Source organism: Urocampus carinirostris, chromosome 2 (genome assembly GCF_059441175.1).
Source record: "Urocampus carinirostris isolate Australia breed hairy pipefish chromosome 2, RoL_Ucar_1.0, whole genome shotgun sequence".
NCBI lineage: Eukaryota > Metazoa > Chordata > Actinopteri > Syngnathiformes > Syngnathidae > Urocampus > Urocampus carinirostris.
Window position 1 is genome coordinate 35,740,452 of NC_142350.1, and position 20,767 is coordinate 35,761,218.

The 20,767-nt window shown below is 39.3% G+C and overlaps 2 protein-coding genes across 12 annotated transcripts in view; one reads left to right on the forward strand and one right to left on the reverse strand.

Annotated features, from left to right (window-relative positions):
• rgs22 (regulator of G protein signaling 22) overlaps nucleotides 1-2,872 on the forward strand; it is a 30,184-nt gene extending 27,312 nt beyond the window's left edge. For all 6 annotated transcript variants that reach the window (XM_088326337.1, XM_088326336.1, XM_088326341.1 and 3 more), the window contains one exon: nucleotides 462-2,872. The gene's annotated coding sequence lies outside the window, so the exon portion shown is untranslated. The remainder of the gene's footprint in view (nucleotides 1-461) is intronic.
• A 264-nt stretch (nucleotides 2,873-3,136) lies between these two features.
• vps13b (vacuolar protein sorting 13 homolog B) overlaps nucleotides 3,137-20,767 on the reverse strand; it is a 457,366-nt gene continuing 439,735 nt past the window's right edge. For all 6 annotated transcript variants that reach the window (XM_088326330.1, XM_088326329.1, XM_088326331.1 and 3 more), the window contains 7 exons: nucleotides 14,536-14,712; nucleotides 14,288-14,458; nucleotides 10,760-10,936; nucleotides 8,625-8,727; nucleotides 6,653-6,821; nucleotides 6,510-6,590; nucleotides 3,137-3,770 (listed from right to left, as the gene is read on the reverse strand). In XM_088326330.1, coding sequence (XP_088182456.1) covers nucleotides 3,522-3,770; nucleotides 6,510-6,590; nucleotides 6,653-6,821; nucleotides 8,625-8,727; nucleotides 10,760-10,936; nucleotides 14,288-14,458; nucleotides 14,536-14,712 — 1,127 coding nt within the window. In that variant the 3' untranslated portion in view covers nucleotides 3,137-3,521. The remainder of the gene's footprint in view (nucleotides 3,771-6,509; nucleotides 6,591-6,652; nucleotides 6,822-8,624; nucleotides 8,728-10,759; nucleotides 10,937-14,287; nucleotides 14,459-14,535; nucleotides 14,713-20,767) is intronic.

A 20,767-nucleotide genomic window follows, 5' to 3' on the forward strand; every position in this document is an offset into this window, starting at 1 on the left:
AATAAATAATTTTAAGTTGCGAAAATCAATTAAATTAAAACTGGAAGTTTTAATTAAGTGTTATGGGGAAAAAAAAACACCGTCTGCTGCAAACGGACACGAACCATTAAACCCGTTTACAGCGTAGCAAGCGCCGTTTGCACGACATTGCTTTAAAAATCAAATATATCCTTTTTATAAAACTGTTTTTCACACCACCCGGTAACAGTGTGATTTGCGAAAGGCCAAGAACCTGAACTTGAGTTTTGGTGAGTTTCCATTAAACCCCTTGTTTCTGTGATCCACTATAGATAATGTTGCTCATGAAAACCGATAACATTTAAAATTTGAATTTGAAGTCTCTGTCGATATCTTTGTCGTTTTCTGTGTAGGTTTAGAAGTTAATCTGACTAGCTTGGCTCTACAGGTAGCCACTATATTCTTTACAATTCTCTAAATATGTTTCTTCGCCTTTTCCATAGGTCTGTTTTTTTTCCCCTCCCGGAGAAATTAGTTGGAAGGATTGAAGCTTCGGTGATCCCAGTGGCCAGCTTCAAAACCAGGACTTTGTTGGCCTAACAAAGGACATACCCTAATACATCATCGATTTCACTCCTAGGACGCGGTAGGAGTAAAAGTGAATTTCCTGTTTAACCCCGTACCATTCCTGTAAAATTCGCCTAGTCAGAATAATTGATTTTTGTTTTGCAAACAAATGCCTGCAAAAGAGTGTAGCATGGGCATCTTATCTGGGAAACAGGTGAGACGATAGCTTGAAGCCTTACCTAGAACCTTGTCAAATTTGATCACATTCTGAAAACCTAAACATTGTATTTTACGCATTTTCCAAGAGTAGGTTTAGACATTTCCGAAAGTGGCCATATGGAGATGACTAGTTTTGAACACTCAAATTTTTGCAAGTTTGTATTTTACTCTGGAGGATTTATTTGATGGATTGTCAGAGAGTTGGAAATGTTTGAATTCTCTTTCCAGAAGTCAATCAATGATTGTGCACACATGCTCGGAATGGTGTGTAAAAATGAATCAAGATTGGCTTTGCACATGATTACATTCGGCTCTGATTTGAATACACACCTTAAATGTCTACATATTTCCGTTGGGTCTATTGGTTTATATTTTCTAAGCTGTCTTGGTCATGATGATGTTTTTAATACAGGCCCTCATAGGTTGTTAAAGGCTAAAAATTGTAGGGGGAAAAAAAAGAAGCTTGCAATTGGCTAAGAGCGGTGTTAATCACAAGGTCAGGTGCTAACTGAAGTATTGAAAAGAATCTGACGAGTCTGTCTATTTTGAAAGGGCAGTAATGCAGCCAAACAGTGCAGGAATGCTTTTAGGTGGATTTAGTAAAAAAATAAATAAATATATATATATATATATATATATATATATATATATATATAAATATAATCGGCATTCGTGTGTGTTTTGGAGTAAATATTTTGCACGATTTAATTAACTGGACTTTTGTGAATGTAACCACACTATATGCGGTGAATTGTATCATGAGCTGGAACCCAGGAGACATTATAGGTGAGCAATACCGGCTTTATAGTTTTCGGGTATCCTGTTTCAGACTGACCGTGGTGCTTCTGTGAGGAGTATCTTTTGAAATGGTCATCATATCTTAAATCCAAAGAGTTTAAGCTTTCTAATGATATGTGATTTGACCTATTTAAGTGACATTGTGAAGACACCACCTTGTTTATCAATGTTGGTACGTTAATGGGTTCATTATAGTACAGTATATTAACCAAACTCGAGTAGATGCCCGCTTTTTAAACTGAAAGAGGAATAAAACAGGGTTAGAATACAAAAGTGAACCAAACTTAGAATTTGTCGTCCAACACCGAAAACCAAATAAGTCTCTTTTGGAAAATCCCTTTTATTGTGTAATATAACTGGTGTTAAATGTAGTCTAGTGCCTTGTCCATTGTTCACTAAATTCTCAGCTTTTGTTCAAATTCTTGACTGTTTTTGTCGTTATTTTTACCACTCATCAAACCTAGACTAGTCCAGTAGCATTTGTTGCAGCTGCCTAACAGCACAATAGAACAGAATGCAGTTCAAATTACATTATTCAAAAAGTAGTGAACGAGATAGTTGTCTCTTGTCTTCCAAGCAGGAACTGTAGTTCATTGTTGGGTCTTTTCACTTCAATGAACTTGCTAGTGGTTGCTCGCATGGGTCAGACTGTTAACAATTCGAAAATGTGTCTAGTAAAACATACTTTGAGATACAAGGTAGTCAGAATTTCCTATTGAAAATGTCATTCAAAATTTGAGTGCTGTATACCAGCATTTTTTTTTTTAGTCCATCTTTTTACTCATCTCAGATTCTGATTCCACATCGTTGGTTAATGTCTATAATTTGCCTCAAGTTGGACCCGGTGCTGATGTTCTGTATCGAAGGGCTGTGATGAAGTGTTTGCATGTATGGAGGATATCCTGGAGTGTAATTTACCGAATGATGTCTGTTTCTTTGCAATCGCTAATCTGCGGACGTTCATATAGAATTCCCCCTTGTTGAATGATGCTAGGTCATCTTTGACAAAGACTTGTGGCAGTAATTGGCATTGTCTTGGATTGCCCTACTCTGTATGTTGGCGAGCCAGCTCGCATAGGGGGTGTCCTGGAGACTGGATCACGTTCTTTGGCCTAAAACTGATTTTGGTTAGTCCAATCTTATTTCGAGGTAATTTATCATTCAAAAATGATTTAAAGAGTTGGAAGTAGGACAAAATATATTTTTTTTAAATTTTCAATCAACCCCCCAAAAATGTCTTCATGTGGATGTTACCAAAAACTGACCATCAAATGTTGTTTCACATCCATGGCACTGAATGACTTAATAAAAAGGCAAATCTTAACACTAAGTATTTTCATCATGACCACATGTAGTGGTAAAAGTGTGTTGGTACTTAAGTAACAGTGAGTCTTTTGAGAACTAATTACGGTCTATCTCAATCAGAGCAGCACTTAATGTTTTGCAAAAAATAATATGCAAGACCTTGATAATTGTTGTTTGTGCACCTTTTGCTATCAGTTTAATTGATTTTTCTCTGTCTACAGCACATATTCTAAATACAATAATCATTTTTTAATGTCATTTTGGCTGAATGACTACTTGCACACTCATACACAACTTGAATACATGTTCTTTATTATAAATAATTTCAAAATATAATTTGGAAGGCAGAATAGTGAAAGTTTAAAAGGATGCCAGTAGTACTGTACTATGAAAGGAAAAAACATGAAGGTTTGGCATAAATGTACAGTGATAGTTAGACAAATTACATCATATCAAACGTTATTTGGATGACAGCTGGTGGTTATATTGGACAAAACGGTGCACACTCCTTTTATACATACGCTCATTTGCATCCTATGAAAAAAATATTTTCATGTTTACATTTGTAGAAAACAAATGCATAAAGGCAATAATTCATGTAAAACACACTGTTCATTTTTGCATTATCGAGGTTAATTAAAAATTAACACTACTCGACACTAGCAAAGCGGATATTAGTGAAATCCAATTCTTAAGGCTTTATCCTTGACCATAATAAACTTGCTAACAAACACTTTGGCAAAGGCAGGCTCTACCAGGTAGCGGTACGACTTGGTGACGGATGACGGCGGCTCGGCCAGCGTAACTGGCGGCTGCGGCTGCACAGATGAAGCAGTTGGAGGGATAAAGTAAGAGCTCCTCTTCACATACGCCACCAGGCGCTGATATTGCTGCTCCGACAAGCGTTCTCGCACACCTTCGCCCTGGGGCAAGATAACGCATGAATTACTTTGCATTGTTACAATTTCATTGACCACATTTCCAGACGATTAGTCAATTTTTATTCACAATTTGGCCTGGGATGCTACTTGTGTGTAAATTAACACATCATTCCACATTTCATTTTCACACGAGGGCGCTCTAGGCCTGTCTTGATCATTTCAAAATTGCTGGTAAGTTATAAAAACTGAAGAGCTGAACAAAAATGGAACTGAAAAGAAAATCATTTTCCACACATAGTAATATATGCAGCCAAATAGAAGAGGAAGGTACTGGCAAAAGTGACGTTCCACCTGACATGAGCGAAGCGGTGCATCGTCTACCTCCCGAGTTTGAGTTGTTCAGAAGTTACACCTAGGATAGTTTGACAAACTTGTTAGCGATACTGTTTATGCTAAAATTATAATTACTCCCAATATGTTACGCCGTTACAGACATAAGGCATGTAATGTTAGATAACAACATGCTGAATAAGTCCACGTTATACTATTTTATTCTAAACCGCCTTTCAAGATGACATGTAGCGTTTCAATGTTTTTCCTTCTTAATTATGCCTTTTACTTACTATCCAAAGCGATTTATATTTCAGAAGATGTGGTACATAATGTGGAGCTAGGTGAATTATGTCTATCTTAATTTCAATCACTGACACTATGGAGCAGGGGTCGGCAACCTACGACACGCGTGCCAGCAATGGCACACGAGCGCACGGCAAAATAATGATTATTTTCTTTAAAATGCACATTTTTAGTTGCGCGCTGTGTTATTCAGAGGCTTTACGGTAGCGCTCCTCCTCCTCTGCTTCGTGTGTGACTGCGCGGCACAGAGGAGATATGTGTTTTAACCCAGCCACAGAAACACAAGCGCGCGATAAATGAACGAATCATGACGGCTCCTCCAGCGAAAAATTCATTCTTTTCAACCAGCGTGGACAGACGACTGGGGCTTTGTGCAAAAAAATGACTGCGCTGTTCTGTGCATTATGCCTCAAGAGCGTTGTACCTCGCACATCAAGTGTTACACGTCATTGCAAGACAAAACATGAACATGAATTCAAGGATGAGTCTGACATGGCAGAGACATTAAAAAGCGCTGTGTCCAGGTACGGCAAACAAACACAGTCCTTAACGACCTTTGTCACTGCTAAAAACATCACCACTGAAGCAAGCAATGACATTGCTTACTGCATAGCAATGCACAGTAAACCGTTTACTGATGGCAAATATTTTTAAAAAGCGCGTGCGTGCCTTCTGCTTTGCTGCTGTTATTTCAAGTTTTGATATTTTCTGCAACAAGATATCATTGATGAATGGTACGGTAGCTGTCCATATTACTTGTTTTTTGATTGTAGTTTATAGTTGATGAAGAATGGTTGATTTTTGTGGTAAAAAGTTAGTCATGAATGGCTCCAGGCCTTTCCACTTGTTGTTCACATTCATTTTTTTAATTAATTGATGAAGAATAGTGGAATATAAATTGGTCCTTTATACGATTAAAATGTGTATACATGTTGTATATTTGGACTGGTGTAAAATGACAGCTCTTTTGGATATTAAAAAATGTTGTGCGAGTCATTAATCGTGTGGCACACTGATTTACAAGGAAATTTGAAAGTGGCACTCCTCACAAAAAAGGTTGCTGACCCCTGCTATAGAGAGTCAGAGACGAGGCTTGCACACAACGCGCATGCACCACAACAACACTTTGTTAGTGTGATTGCTGGCATGGTCGCCAATAAATAGAATGTTTTTACTAGGTGGAAATGTCACAATTTTGTTCACATACTGTACATACAAAAGCTTGACAAACCACCATTATGCATGTGCAAATATCTGTCATTTCCAAGTTTCTCTAGAAGCCATAAACACTGGACCCACAGAAGCAGAATGAATCTGAGGGGACCATGCTATTTAACACCAAAAGAGTTGTACTTCTCGACCCGCCAAACTTGCTCTGGCGCTTTTTCAAAAACGTTTGATAATGGAAAAATTAAAGGTTTCTGTAAGACAAAACAGGACTCATTCTTAAGGTTTTTCAATGAAAATAGATACGTTTCCTCACATAAAAGTTATACATAAGGGCTTTTAATTGTTTGTGGTTTCTCCCAATTTCCAAGTAAATGCAGTTTCCCATAAAATACACATGATGGCGATAAAATATCAAGTAAAGTGGATCTAGTCCTTAATACAGTTGTTCAATAAAGTGGCCAGATCATATTTAAAATTATCATTTGACAGAACAAGAAGTTGTGTTAAAAATCATTCATATAAAGTACATTACTTTAATTTGTTAAATACTCAAGCCTGTAAATTGGGTTTGTTTTTAAGTCATCAATAAATGAATACATAAATGTTTCGACTTGGCGTGTTTTGACAATTGCGGGCCGATTTTGGAACGCAACCCCTGCAAGAAACGAGGGATTATTGTAGTTTGCTAGCATGCCTGCTTTATACTGCTACAACTACTACATATCAAACATATTTTCTGTGCTTTGTTAAACAATAGCTCTGGTTTGTTGGTAATTCAAGTCTGTCCCATATTCACACATGTCGATGTGATCTTGAGCAAGACAGTTACCCAAATTTCTGCGTCAATGGTGAATAATGTTGACGAGCAATGTTATGGTATTCAGATTACGTTAATGATTACATTTCTCAAAAGGTAACTATCGGATTCAATTTTTGAAGTAACCCTTCCAGCATCCTCCCGCTCTGTGGTCTCACCTCTGAGTCACTGGCCACGGTCTGCTGATGCAACCTGAGTGTGAGCTCCGCCTCCTGCCCTGCCTCTTGGTGACACTCGACCTGCCGACGACACGACTTTTAGCACCCCAACAAAGTGTGATTTTGTTTATTGGATGCGTCACCTCTGTGATGGGGAAGGCTTGCTGCTGCGTATCCTCACTGAGACTGACCACAAAGAGAACCTCGGAGGTGAGCAGCAGACAGCCGGCGTGTTCCTGGCCCGAACCGCTCACGAGGGTCACTTCCAAGGCCATGTGGAGCTCCGGCCGACCCAATGACTGCAACATTTTCCTAAAAACAGAGAAGAAGTTGGACAAAATGGAATAAAAGCATCTTAATTAACAGTTTAATCTTATATAATGCACTATTTGTTTTTTTTACCTGAAAAATAACTTTGCACGGTATACAACAGCTTTTCGTGTAGTACCATAGTTGTGCAATGATTGATCAATCAGAAAATATGACTGACCACCATTGCAAAACATTGGATGAAATGGGAATTGAGAGTACCAAATCCTAACCACTAGACCACCAGTGAAACGGGTAACATGTAAAGGGAGAGATACTTTTTCTGATTGTCACAAAGGGCTATCAGTTTATGTTGCATTTATAAAATGACAACATATGTTATTACTAGGGATCCACTGATATGGGTTTTTCAGGGCCAATACAGAATATTAGTATTAAGAGGAGGCCGATAGCAGATATTTGGAGCCAATAATTGTTTGCTGTAAATCACTGGTGAGCTATTCAGAATCTGTCTGTAGGCCACAGAGGTTTCTTTAGGGGGCTACCCTTGTTCTATCTGCTAAATAAAAAGTAGTATTTTACTCATTAAATTTTTCACATTTTAGTTTTAACTCAAATTTGCTATAACCCCCCCTGGCAGTGGAAAACAAAATCCACAGAATAGCTGCTTTTTTTATATGCCTTGTGCTTCAAAACGTAGGTAATTCACACGTCGTTGTAAAGTGAGTCTCTGTTTTCCTGCGTTCTGAGGCGGGAAAAGTGGTTGACCTTAAGTTTGGGTCCGCAACTCGAAATTTTGCAACTCTCTACTGCCATCTCCTGGCTTAGTCATGATCTCAGCATCATTCAGGTCATTCTTCAAGTACTTATAACCTCATTTTTCATCGTGGGGGTTTGGGTTGGCGATTGAATTGTATTTGAAACAGGCCTTTACCTTTACAATTTTCAGGCTACACTAACATAAAAAAAAAACACGAGCACTCAACCACCACGTCAACCTGCCGCCCCCTTTCCTGCTTCCCAATATGTTTCCAGTCCCAGAACAGCGGTGCTAAAAGTAAGATAAAAGCAGCCAACAGGGCAGAGCTAGAGAGCAAAATGTGAATCTATAGCTACAGGTTGCCCGCTTGATCCTGATAAAAACGTTCTTTGATTTTTGTGTACAACAGAGTATTTAATTGTATATTAATGGTAAAAAAAAATCAAAGTTTCTATTTCATGGATCTGCCTATCGCAGGTTCATTTTGGAACGTGAACCTCACAATAAACAAAAATTCACATCAATTAATTTGGGATTTGCCACTTCCCATCACGACAGTAAAAATATGTCTTTGGTAACTGTGGAAACCAAATGATGTCTTGTTATAAAAGGCTATCCAGTCTCCTCCTTATGGATATATTAAAAGCACAGAGCAACGAAGGCCAAAACGTGACACTGTGCTTCTGATCGGATTTCAGCAAAGTTAAATGTGACCACGCCCAACCTGGTTGCGAGCGCGCCAAAGCATCTGGCACACGATTACTAAGCGTCCCTCCTCCACGTGAAGGCATCTCTCTGGATCGGCTCACAAAGTCGGAGCTGCGGGCTTTGGCAAAAGCCTTTTAACATGGCTTGATGAGAACGAGGGAGGGCAGGCTGGCTACCATGTGTGGAATCAAGGTCAAACAGACTTTTCGGGGGAGCGGCCCGGCGTTAATGAACCCTTCAAGCGGGCCCGAGCACGAGAAGAAGAACAGCCGCTTGTGGAGATGAGCCAAGGAAAGCAGAGGCCCAGATGGCCCACTTGAAACCAGGCAAGGGAGGCCACGAGGATGTTATTCGGTTTCACGGGGGTGAAATCATACCAGACGTATTTCAGATGGCTGTTGGGGGCTTCGGAAGATTTCTCCTCCGCTGGCAGGTAAAGTTGTTTCGGGAGCTGCCATAGTCCTGCTCCGTGGAGGATCCCTGCATCATAAAGTATAACAACGAAGTTTGAGAAAATAATCTGAGTAAATCTTCAAGCAAAGATCAGCTTTATAATACCAGAGTCTCATAAAATTGTCTGATTAAAAATATGATAATATTGTTAAAATATATATAAATGTAAAGTTAATCAAAATTAGCTTTAGACTTCTCATTATATATACAATTGCAAACGTCATGTGTCGTATTTGTGCAACATATCTGTGGGCCAGAAGAATTCTTGTTCAGTCAGCCCCCCCTAGCTAACTCATAAGTGCACGTTATCAGATAAAAATTAAATATGCTACATTATCTCATGAGCAAATAACTAGTGTATATATACACTACCGTTAAAAGTATGGGGTTGCTTTCAAATTCATATTTTTAAGGAAAAGCACTGTTTTTTTAAATGAAAAAAGCAGCAAATATTTGTTTTTTAATGCTATATTGGTATATAGACCTATTTCCAGCAAACACCAACCCCAATGTCTATCTTAATCAGAACCCCAATAAATAATTAGAAAACCCTTGGACAGCTGAAAACCGTTAAGCTTCCTAGAGAATCTATAAAAATCTATAAAAGTGACCTGCATTTGAGCTAGTCCAGTATTTGTAGCATCACATTCGTGGCTGTGATTATACTTTCAGAATGGCTAGAAAGAGAACTTCAACATGAAACTTGACAGTCTTTTCTTGTTCTTATAAATAAAGGCTATTCAATCTGAAAAATTCCCCTAAAAAAACTGAAGATGTCCGACAACGGTGTGTACTACTCCCTTTAGAGAACAGCACAAACAGGCTCTAACCAAAGTAGAAGCGGCAAGTGACAAGTAATTTGGGCTCCTTAGTGAGAAATTGACGTCTTACAGCTCCACAACGAGCAGTTCGGTCAAATAGTACCCACAAAACACCAGTGTCAACATATTCAGTGAAGAGGTTACTTTGAGATTCTAGCCTTCAAGACAGAGTGGCAAAGAAAAACCCATACCTGAGACTGACCAACAAATAACAGATTCATATGGGCAAAAGAACACAGACGTTGGACACCTCGTTTGATAAATAAGAGTCACTTTTTCACGGAAAACTAAATTGTTTAGGTGACTCCATACTTTTAGAATAAGGAATAGAATATACCTTTATTGTCATTGTTACAACATGGGTTGAATATATTGTTACAAGGAAATTGGACGTGGCACTCCAAGTCCACATTATACAGTGAGGATAAAGAAAACAAAGAAGATAAAGGAACAAAGAAGATGTTTGTACTGTCCTAGTTGCAGGCTTTGTTTTCCTCCGGAGGGGGGTGTTTGAAAGGGGTGAGGGACAGACAGAGATGGCCGGATCCAACTAGATGTTCGATATTAATGTACACACGGTCCAGTGTTTTTTCCCTGGTTGCTCATTCCACGTATTGAATGAATTTGGGAAGTACAGTCCTTAAACATGCCTTAAGGGTAGTGTATGTATTTCAACTGATATGGATCAATGAGTCAGTTAATCAGCTAATGACTGGAAGAAAATAAAGACTGAACAAAGACGTACTTATTTTGCAAAAGTAAAATTGGGCACATTTCTTGCGGCACACTAGACAAAGTCTCAAGGCCCAATAGTACGTCTGGTCACCCTGCTTGAAAACACTGGTTTAAGATACTCAAAATGATATAAAATCATGTGTGAGCAGTTTATAAGCGTTTAATGAGGTCTACATTTGACTTTGAAAGGTAATAACTCATTTTTCTATCATTTTAAAGAAACACTTTCCATCTATTTCCAGGGCAAGTCGACATGCTTTTTCATGGCCGAGGCTAAGGAATAAGACAAGTTTGGCCAACACGTCCCAATGAGTTCATAGACATGCGCTCGCTTTCCCTATCCGTGTTAGCGGTGAGCCAGTGAAGTCATCTATTAATGAGGTCAGTCCGTAGCAAGTCTTTAGGTGCAGACTCGACAGACCGATGACTTCAAGCAAAGCGGGCCATCGCCAGCACAAAACATCGCGTAAATAGAAACCTAATAAGGCCAACTTTGAACGCACCGTATCCAGTCTGGGAAACCAGTTCTGCCGCTCCTCCGATGGGCTTGGTGAAAACTCCCACGATTCCCTTGCCCATGCCAGAGATGACGCCTTTGGCCTTGCTACCAGCTGTGCTCTGCATCTCCCAGTTTCTTTGGAAATTCTGCATAGGCTGGTCCACGATGCCCGCTATTGCGCCTGGAACAATAACAAGCAGGGTTGGGTTCCACGACTCATCCATTTTCCTACTTTGATCCCAAATTAGGTCGGGCGAGGTTGACTTAGGATAAGTGTTGAGGCTTAGGCTTGCCGCTAGATTTGTTAAATATTGCACTATAGGGAAGCTCAACAAAAACTTTCTCTTTTAGAGATTGCATATGTGGAATGTATGTTTTTACACATCTTAAACAGACTATTTTGCTACCTGTTGTAGACTGAAAATGACATAAAAACTGCTTGATTAACTAATCCAGGCAAGGTGTTTTTGTGTTGACTTCCCCTTTAAACACTAAAACAACAACAATGTAGTTTCAGTGACATTAAAAAAGTGCTTTTTAAGTACCGTATTTTCCGCACTATAAGGCGCACCTAAAAGTCTTAATTTTTTTCAAAAGCTGACCATGCGCCTTATAATACAGTGCGCCTTATATATGGCTCAATATTAAATCGCAAGGTCTCGCAACTTACGCAACAGCCGCCGACTCGATTTTCCCCCGAACGTGGAGTAGTCCGCGGTGTATGCTGGGATTTATATACCGGCGTTTCATTGGCTAACCAATGTGTCAATCATCATTTGAATTGATCGCTATTGGCTAAAGTTATTCAGAGCCTCGGATAGGCTGGAGGGCCGAAACAAACCCTGCAATTGGCCGAAAAAGATGTGTCAATCATCCGTTAAATCGATCGCTATTGGCTGAAGTTATTCGGAGCCTCGGATTGGCTAGAGGGCCAAAACAAACCCTGCAATTGGCCGAAAAAGATGTGTCAATCATCCGTTCAAACGATCGCTATTGGCTGAAGTTATACGGAGCCTCGGATTGGCTAGAGGGCCAAAACAAACCCTGCAATTGGCCGAAAAAGATGTGTCAATCATCCGTTCAAACGATCGCTATTGGCTGAAGTTATACGGAGCCTCGGATTGGCTAGAGGACCAAAACAAACCCTGCAATTGGCCGAAAAAGATGTGTCAATCATCCGTTAAATCGATCGCTATTGGCTGAAGTTATTCAGAGCCTCGGATAGGCTAGAGGGCCGAAACAAACCCTGCAATTGGCCGAAAAAGATGACGTAATAGCTAGCTTGCTAAACTACGCCATAAAGAAACATGTTTCATTAGTCTGTATTTGTAAATATTTTACTCTCCTGGATTTACTACACTCACGGTTGTAAGAAGACCATGATTGCGTATCATTATTGAACGTGAGAACTTAGGTGAGCAATGCGGCTTTATATTTTCCCGGTATCTTGTTTTAGAACGATCTTGATGTTGCTGTGATGAGCTGAGTGAATTAAACTCAATTCCAAGTGTTGATTGTCATATGCACAGTAAAGTTGCGAGCGAAAAAGAAAATAGAAACTAAGGGATGGTTGGCATTTCTTGAATCAAGACTTTAACCTTCCGAATGATATTTGAAACGATGCATTTGAGTGACATCGTACGGACACCGCATCCGCACGTGTCTACGACACGTATTTGCTTCTTTGCAAGTTTTGGGAATGTTAAGGGAGTAATCAGTTTGACTGAATCATCTGACTGTTTTGTCGACGTTCCCATTGTAGCGCCTTATAATCCGGTGCGCCTTATCTATGGAAAATATAGGACCAAAAACTATTTTTTGGGGGTGCGCCCTATAACCCGGTGCGCCCTATAGAGCGGAAAATACGGTATCTAACAGCAAACAAATCACAACTGCTGACATAAAACAGGTGTACTTGTAACATTTCAAACTTGGAACCTTTTAGTTAATAAAGCAATTCTTAGGATATCAACGTATTATCTGAGCTTCTGTTAAATTTAAACTAGCAAATCCACCATGATTGTTCATATCTTCTAACACTCATTATTCCATCCATTCTAAAAACGATGAACACTTCCTTGTTGATATGTTTATTCTGTTTTAATAATGGAAACCTGCAAAGTAGATTGCATAGAGTGCCTGTTTGTTATTTTAAATGTTATGCCTTTTTTACATCATTGTGACTATCGTCCTGTCAAATTGCTGTTCTTTAATACCACATCCTTTAGGGCGGATCTGCTTTCGTAACCTAAGACATTTAATAAAAATAAGGGCCCAGGAAGGGGTTTTTAGAACAGGTTGGAATTTCTTATTTGAGGTTTGGGCTCTTCCCTGTTCTCATTGCAAGTTTGAAATCCATGATGTCTATCCATCTTATTTTGAGTGTCACACTTAGCAAAGTTTATTATTCAAAATAGTTCCTCTTTTTAATATGGCCTAGTTTTCTATACCTCACTACAATAATATATTACTTAAAATTTGTTTAAGATAATAGTTTCCAATGATTCACTTAGTGCTGGAAAAATTCAAAATTTAACTTAAAAGTATCAGCACTAAATCATTGTGATTAGGTTAAGGTTTTTACAGGGATTTTGACACTGGAATTAACTAATTAATCATAAATGATTCAAATTGTTAAGATGTACGTTTCACTGTTAAGCAAGTTTTTTTACGTAGAATTTTTTTTCTTTTCTAGAAGTGAAGTTTCATTTTGCTAGAACGAAAGTGGCTGTGAATGAGTTAAATTGTTTTATTCTGTATTAATGCTTTAAAGCAGCTTCAACTTGAGCTCTGTTATAGATTCTTTAAAGCTATAACTCACAGGGAACAATTTAACTCATATTTTGTATTTTAGCTTAAAACCGGGTTCCCTAACTTGGCGCCTGAGGGCAGAACACTGTAGTAGCCCACAGACTGGTTCTAATAATTCACTATTGATGGGCCACTGTGATTTTCCATGAAATTGGTTAACTTTAGTGGTTAACTGGGCCTTTAATTACAACCCAGTAATGGCATCTTAACAAGATATCAAGCTGGTAGCCTTTCAAGCTAATCAGTAACAAAATAAAGTCCTTAGGTTAGTGACCCCTGGCTTAAAGGGACACTAGATGTCACCGGAACTTAAAACAAGCGCTTAAAAAAAGCATAACGAAGAATAAAAACTGCGGACACTTTTAAGTGACCAAAACACACCATTTCACTTCAATTTTTTGCCCAGCCTTTTTGAGGTTTTTAGGTACCCGTAGCAGCAAGATTACAGACAATTATGTCAACTCCCATTAGCCGAGACTCATGTTATTCAAAATAAATACCAAATTCTGCTGAGACTTAAAAAAAATTCACAATTATTTATTATTTAAATCAATCAAGTTTTGTTAATTACCAGGAGGCGCGAAATAAGACAGCAGTGGGAGATCGGAGCCACTTTAGTTTCGAACATACTTAATGGTACATATTTGGTAGCTAATTGATGTCTTCAAAAATGAAAATGCAAAGCAAGAAATACAATATGTGGGAATATGCATGACTTTACCTAAGAGACTGATGCCAAGTCGCGAGAGCCCCTGCCTCAGTCCGTCCCCCAGACTCTCTGGCAGCTGCCGTCTCCATTCCTCCTGCCTGTTGTAGTGCTCCTCATCCAGAGACAGACGGTCCATGTTCCTGGCCAGGCTGGTTGCCAAGTTGGTGATGGACGTCAAAGTGCCTGCCCGGGCACATATGCACTCGTTTTCTCACCAGGAACCTTTGAAGAAGAAAAAAAATCCCGACCATTCGTGTTACCTTTTGAGATGTGCTTGACGAAAGACGTGGTTCCCCTGGAGACGCCGCTGACGAAAGCGCCGGGTCCGCGGGTCAAACCCTCGTACGGCAGGCGAAAGAAATCGGAAACGCCGTTGCCGATGCTGCGGACCAGGCTGGCGGGGCTGCCTAGGATCTCCAAAGACCCCACAACCCAACCTAGCACATTGGAGAATATAAAAGGAAATCAAATGGATATGGACTCTTACTGTACACAATAAGTTAAGCGCACTGCACAAATCACTTTGCTGTAGGGCACAGGTGTCAAACTCACTGCCCGCGGGCCAAATGTGCCCCGCCACATTTTATGTGGCCCATGAGCAGTGGTGTCACCAGACATGAGTCTCAGGGGGGGCATAATAAAATGCATTATGGGGCTTGAGGGGGGGGCAGGCGGAACAACTATTTTAGCCCAACAATGTTCTGCACAGCAATAATGCACATTTGGCATAACCAACCGCATCTACAACAACAGCTTACATCAGGTACCAATATTTAAAACAGTAGTTAGTCAGCATTTTACCTCTTGTGATTGGTCAATCAGCATTTTTTCCATGGATTTCATGTTGCACACTTTAAATTTGTTGAGTATATGAAATGTTACAATCGTTTTGTATTTTACGTATTGTGTGAAATATTTGAATTCTTATTTCCAGTTAGTTTCAGGAATGTGTTTATTTTTGTGATTTGTAGTTTATTTGTTGTTGCAATGAAATGTCAATATTTGAAAGTGACATGTTGGCGCAGGGATTACAGTTGCTGTATTTTACATTTGCTCAGTATAAAAAGGTTCGGAAGTTTAAATGAGTTATTCCCATTTTAATTTAGTGGAATAATAATCATTTAGTGGATTAAAATAAAAGAATTAACTGTGCATAATATTACATTATTATTGGTAATATACCGATCAAGGGGACCCCCAAAATCCCGTCTTTTTATCTTACTTAAATTAGACTTATTTTTTTGCATTTTTGTCCTTTGTATTTATCTTTTTCTTTTTCTTTCACTAGCTTTTTATGTTTTTCCACTTTTTTCTTATTTTGTTCTTTATTTCCCTTTTCTCTTTTTCATTTCTTTGTTTTGTTTGCCTTAGACTTTGATTTCTTATTTCCCTGCTTTTTTCTTTCCAATTTTTTTTCTTCTTTTGCTTCTTATTTCATAGCTTATAACTTTTTTTTCTCCCTTTTACTTTTTCCGCTCTTTCTCTTTCCTTTAAAACATTTTTCTTCCTCTTGTTTTTTTTTCAATTGTCTCTTCCTCTTTTATCCCTTCTTAAGTCATTTTGTGCATAATGTGACATAATCATTGGTAATATATGGAATAAAGCAACAACAAAAAAAATTGAAAAGCTGTTTGGGAGACAAAAGAGCTGTCTCTTTTTAGTTAGCCAGGCCGAAAGAGCTGCTTTTCGAAAAAGAGAATGTAATTACCGTCATACACCTACTCAGAGTGTAGCACTTTCCTGTTTTGGACACCTCTCCTTCTTTTGTTCAACTGATAACATCTGGGCTGGTGACCTAGTCTGATGGCGTTTTATTTCAGCAACTTACGTATATCCATTGTTTCAAATAAGTAGAAGCTAGCAAAAACGCTCACACTCTCTCAAAGATTCATTCATGTTTTCCAAAACGTGCGCTAACTTGCACGGCAACATTGACGCAGTCACGTAGGTAAATAAGGTCACCCATCATTTGTGGGGACTGAGCTGACAGTGTGTGCTGTAGGATGCGGGAGAGTCCACACCAGTGTCTGCTCACATACACAATATAATATGAATGGGATACCATATGCACTGCCCAGGCTACCCTCATTACTAGATCAAATTTTGTTTGGGTGTGCAGAGCATGTCTGTGGGTGGCCACTGACTCCCCCCTAACGCACAGCTTTTGTGGCATTCATATACTACCATGTGGCCCCTGAGCTACAACAAGATTGACACCCCTGTTTTTACATTCTGTAAGGGCAATAGTATGATGTTCCTATACTTTCACCCAAACAGAAGTTAAAAACGTGATCTTAGCAGAGGCCACAAGGAGAAACAAAACCAGCAGCACCTGCTCTCAAACAAGCCTCCTGAGTGCTTTAACATTTCCGTGCCCAAAGCAATTCATAGCAAGTGGGCCTCGCGCTACAACAATGTTCGGCTTGCGGAATTCTTTTTTCCCCAGGATTATTAACTCCATTATTACAGTGTGGCACGTGACTTTAAAAAAGTAATTAGTTATAGTTACTCACAACTTATTCCTCCAAAATAAGTATTTTAGGAATTTAATTACTCTATAGTCATGGTAAGTAGTTACCAGGGAAATACATTTACGTTACTTTCAAAAGAAGTTGTTGTATGTCACAGAATTTGAAAATTCCTGAGCATATGAAACAACGTTTACTTGTCAATGGGAATTACGACCATTTCCAGAGAACTGGCTTTTTACGCCTTAGCTCGTTAAAAAGAGCCGGCTCTTTTGGGTTCCAAATGGCTGTTCAGGTTGTTTTAGTTGCTTTAATCCCTACAATACCAATTATTATGTAACATTATGGACAGAATAACTTGAGGGGAAAAAAATGAAGAAAAAAAGACAAAAATGGAAAAAATGAATCAAAAAGAGTACAATAACAAAAGGAAAACAATATTAAAGGACGAAAAAAAGAATAAACTTTACATTTTTATACAAACGCATCAACACTGAAAAACACGGGATTTAAAAAAAATATATACATAAAAATAAAAATTTAAGTACAAAATAATTTTAACCTTTATACTTATCAAATTTAAAGTCAACAACACTGAATCAGCCAAAAATGCATATTGACCAATCAGAAGAGAAAAAGATTTCTTGGAGGGAACAACTGTTGATTGGTAGGGAGCTGGCTCCCCTTGTTCACTTTCAAGAGTGTTTCGTTTGTGAATCACATGATTCCGGTTAGAAAAGGCTATATTTATAATCACCATTTAACTATATGGTAGTCGCTATATGAATGGTAACATGATCCGAAAAGGCGTGACGTAAACAACTCAGAGAGGAAAACTGGGCCACTGAACGCAGTGTCAGGTTTGCGGGGACACACGGCCGTTGGCGTTCTGCAGCCAGAGTAAAGCAGTGTTTTAAACTGCCCGTCACGGTTAATAACTAGTTAGATTACCCAGTTACTGAAAAAAAAAAATAGCGCCGTTACAATATAATGCTATTATTCCCAACATTTGTTATGAGGCTCCACACCTTAATTCATAGAACGTGAAAATCACGATTACAGGTGAATGCTGACCTCTATGTAACGTGATTTCTAAGTTGTTTGGTTAATTGATCATTGTCTGGGGATGCACGCTCGTGCAATCACATCATCTCAGTCATTTAGTTGAGAATAAAATACATGTATTTCATTTTTGAACAGAGTTCTACATGTTCATGGTAGGAAATCAATATATAAAGAGAAGGCTTTTTGTATATGCTTTCTATATAGAATTCCAGACACGAATATACATCAACATTTGAATTCACAAACTGTGCATATATATAAGCATGCGCATGATATCCATATGCCTACACCACAAGCATGATTACAAATAATATTATACATCCTGAGGAAAATGAGTCCTAGAATGCAAAGCTTGGCCGAGGTAACAACGAGTCAGGAAGCAGAGAACATGGCGAGGTGCGGAAAAACAAGCAGAACGGGGCCTGTGATGAAACACGGCGGAATAAGAAGAACCCAGCCAGAGCAAGAACTTGTGACGTGGAAACGATGAGTTAAAGCCGACCACATGTGGAAGCTTCGGAGAGACGGCACGAAACCGGAGCTTTTCTACACTAGGGCATGATCGCCACAGTGACTGCCCAAGCTATCAGAAATGTATCACAGGTAATCTGTAAAACATTAGGACAACAGGATGCAGACCTTGTCTCGCTCCTTTTGCTCTACAGAAGACATGTCAAACTCAAGGCCCGCAGGCTGCATTTGGCCTGAACTCCACTTATTATGAACCGGTCACAAGCTGCATTTCCATTTCGTCATTTTCATTATACAGTGGTACCTTCACATATGAGCTTAAGTCGTTCCAGGATCGTGTTGGTAGCTCAATTTGCTCATGTAATGAGCACATTTTCCTGATGTGAAATGATCAAAAACTAATTGGCACATTCCCAACTTCCTAAAGGCGGGGGTCGGGAACCGATGGTTTGCGGGCCATATATAGCTCTTTTTATGAGTGAATGTGTTGAGATACTGCGACTGGCTGGCAACCAGTTCAGGGTGTCCCCTGCCCACTGCCCGAAAATAGCTGCGATGGGCTCCAGCACCCCCGAGACCCAACTGAGGATAAGCGGTGCAGATAATGAATGGTTGTTTTGAGATAGCCACAGCATATATTTTAAGACAACATTCAACAAAACGCAAATTCTTCCCTAACCTAACCTAACCTGTGACCCATATCAATATAAGTACCGCCTAAATTTGTCTCCCTCACTGAGTTACTTAAAAGTGTTGAGTCTCATTTTGACCGTCATTTTTGTCCTTAATAATGGTTTCAAAACAAGGTGCGTGCAAAGTTTTTCTGTAATAATGTCACAAAATACTGCAAAGATAGGGATATCGTGGTATTTACCTTCGGTGCAGACTGCACTGAGACAGCGAGCAAAGGTAGTGCATAGATCCGCCCACCTCTACCGCTCACCCAATCAAATTGCTCTGAGTGGTTTGCTGGCACTTTGGGTGTTTTTTGAGTGTTTGTTATGGGTTTTCTGCATAAAGTATCTCAACACTGAACATAAATAGTTTCATGATTTTCCATTGATAGGATTTTTTAGTGACCTTCTGCCTACGTTGGTGTGACACTGATTGTTAACTATCATTAAGAATGTGCCCTACATATACTGGACTGAACCTTGACTTGTGTTAGTGATGCTTCATTCACATGTACAAAAACTGGGATCCAGCCATATGACTTTGGAACGCTGCAGAGAAAAGTGCTGTAATTCAATTTGATCTCTGAACGAGATGTACTCATGAAAAGAGCCATATATGGCTCGCAAGCCATAGGTTTCCGATCATCAGTAGCCTCATGGCGGGACACAAATGCGCTAACTGGACCGAGCTAATGGTGATGAGCAGTCTCGAGCTGTGAGTGGTCTGGAGCGGTCTCTAGTGCTAGTCTCGGGGACTGGATTTTCCTTCATAAAGCGAAGTAGAAATTTTGAAATATAGAAATTCCCTTGTGTAGAGGTGCTCGTATGTAGAAGGAAATAGGCGTGACCTACCTTTGCAGATCCCACCTAAAAACTGAGTGACGGACATGTAATAACAAATCACCCCAGCCCTTTAAAAGTAGATTTTTGAAATCTTTCATGGTTAAAGTGTGTGATGTCTTAGCCTGCCTACTCTGATTAGATATGCGAGCTGGTCATTGATTTACAATTACAGGTGATGGAAAAGGAAAAACATCACGGTGCATTCCCTTGCTGTTAACGTGGGGAGCGGTGCCATGACCCACGCTGCGCAGCTGGCAAGCTTTATCCGTGGAGTCGACTTTGCTTGGTGCATTACAGAGGAGCTTTTAAGTGCTATTAAATCATTGCATGACAAACGCACAGGAAAAGACGGAGTTGAAAAAATGTGGCTATGTGTATGGCCTTGGAACAAACTTACGAGCACCTGCAATGTACTGGGACAAGAGTGGGTTTCTAATGGGAACGATGGGAAGCGAGATGGTCACTCGATCATTGTATTTGACGCCAGGCAACAGATCATCTTTCAATTGTGGAAATGCAAGGAAAATACAATACTATATTTAAACAGGGTCACTCACGATGGCCCCCTTAATAACAATGACAAGCAGTAGCCCCGGACCGCTTCTCATAATAGTTAACCAGTCATTGTGATTTTCGAGGAAACTGATTTCTAACTGGCATGATAAATCTTTGACAAGATCATCGTCTCTTGTATGTCAAAAGCACTTTGGCACGTGTTTAGTATTGATAGTAGTACTTTTAGCATTTGTAGTAATACATTATTTTCGAAAACTTCTAAAACTTGTATTACTTTCAATATTGCTTGCAGTACCAAAAGTAGTGTGTATGTTACTATCATTACCAGTAGAAGTGCTTGAAACCTTTGCATTACTATTAGTACTACTTGTGGTTTGGTTCGCAGTACTTATATGATATATAGTACGACTGGTACTGGAAGTAGTACATACATTACTTACAGTACAAATAGTACA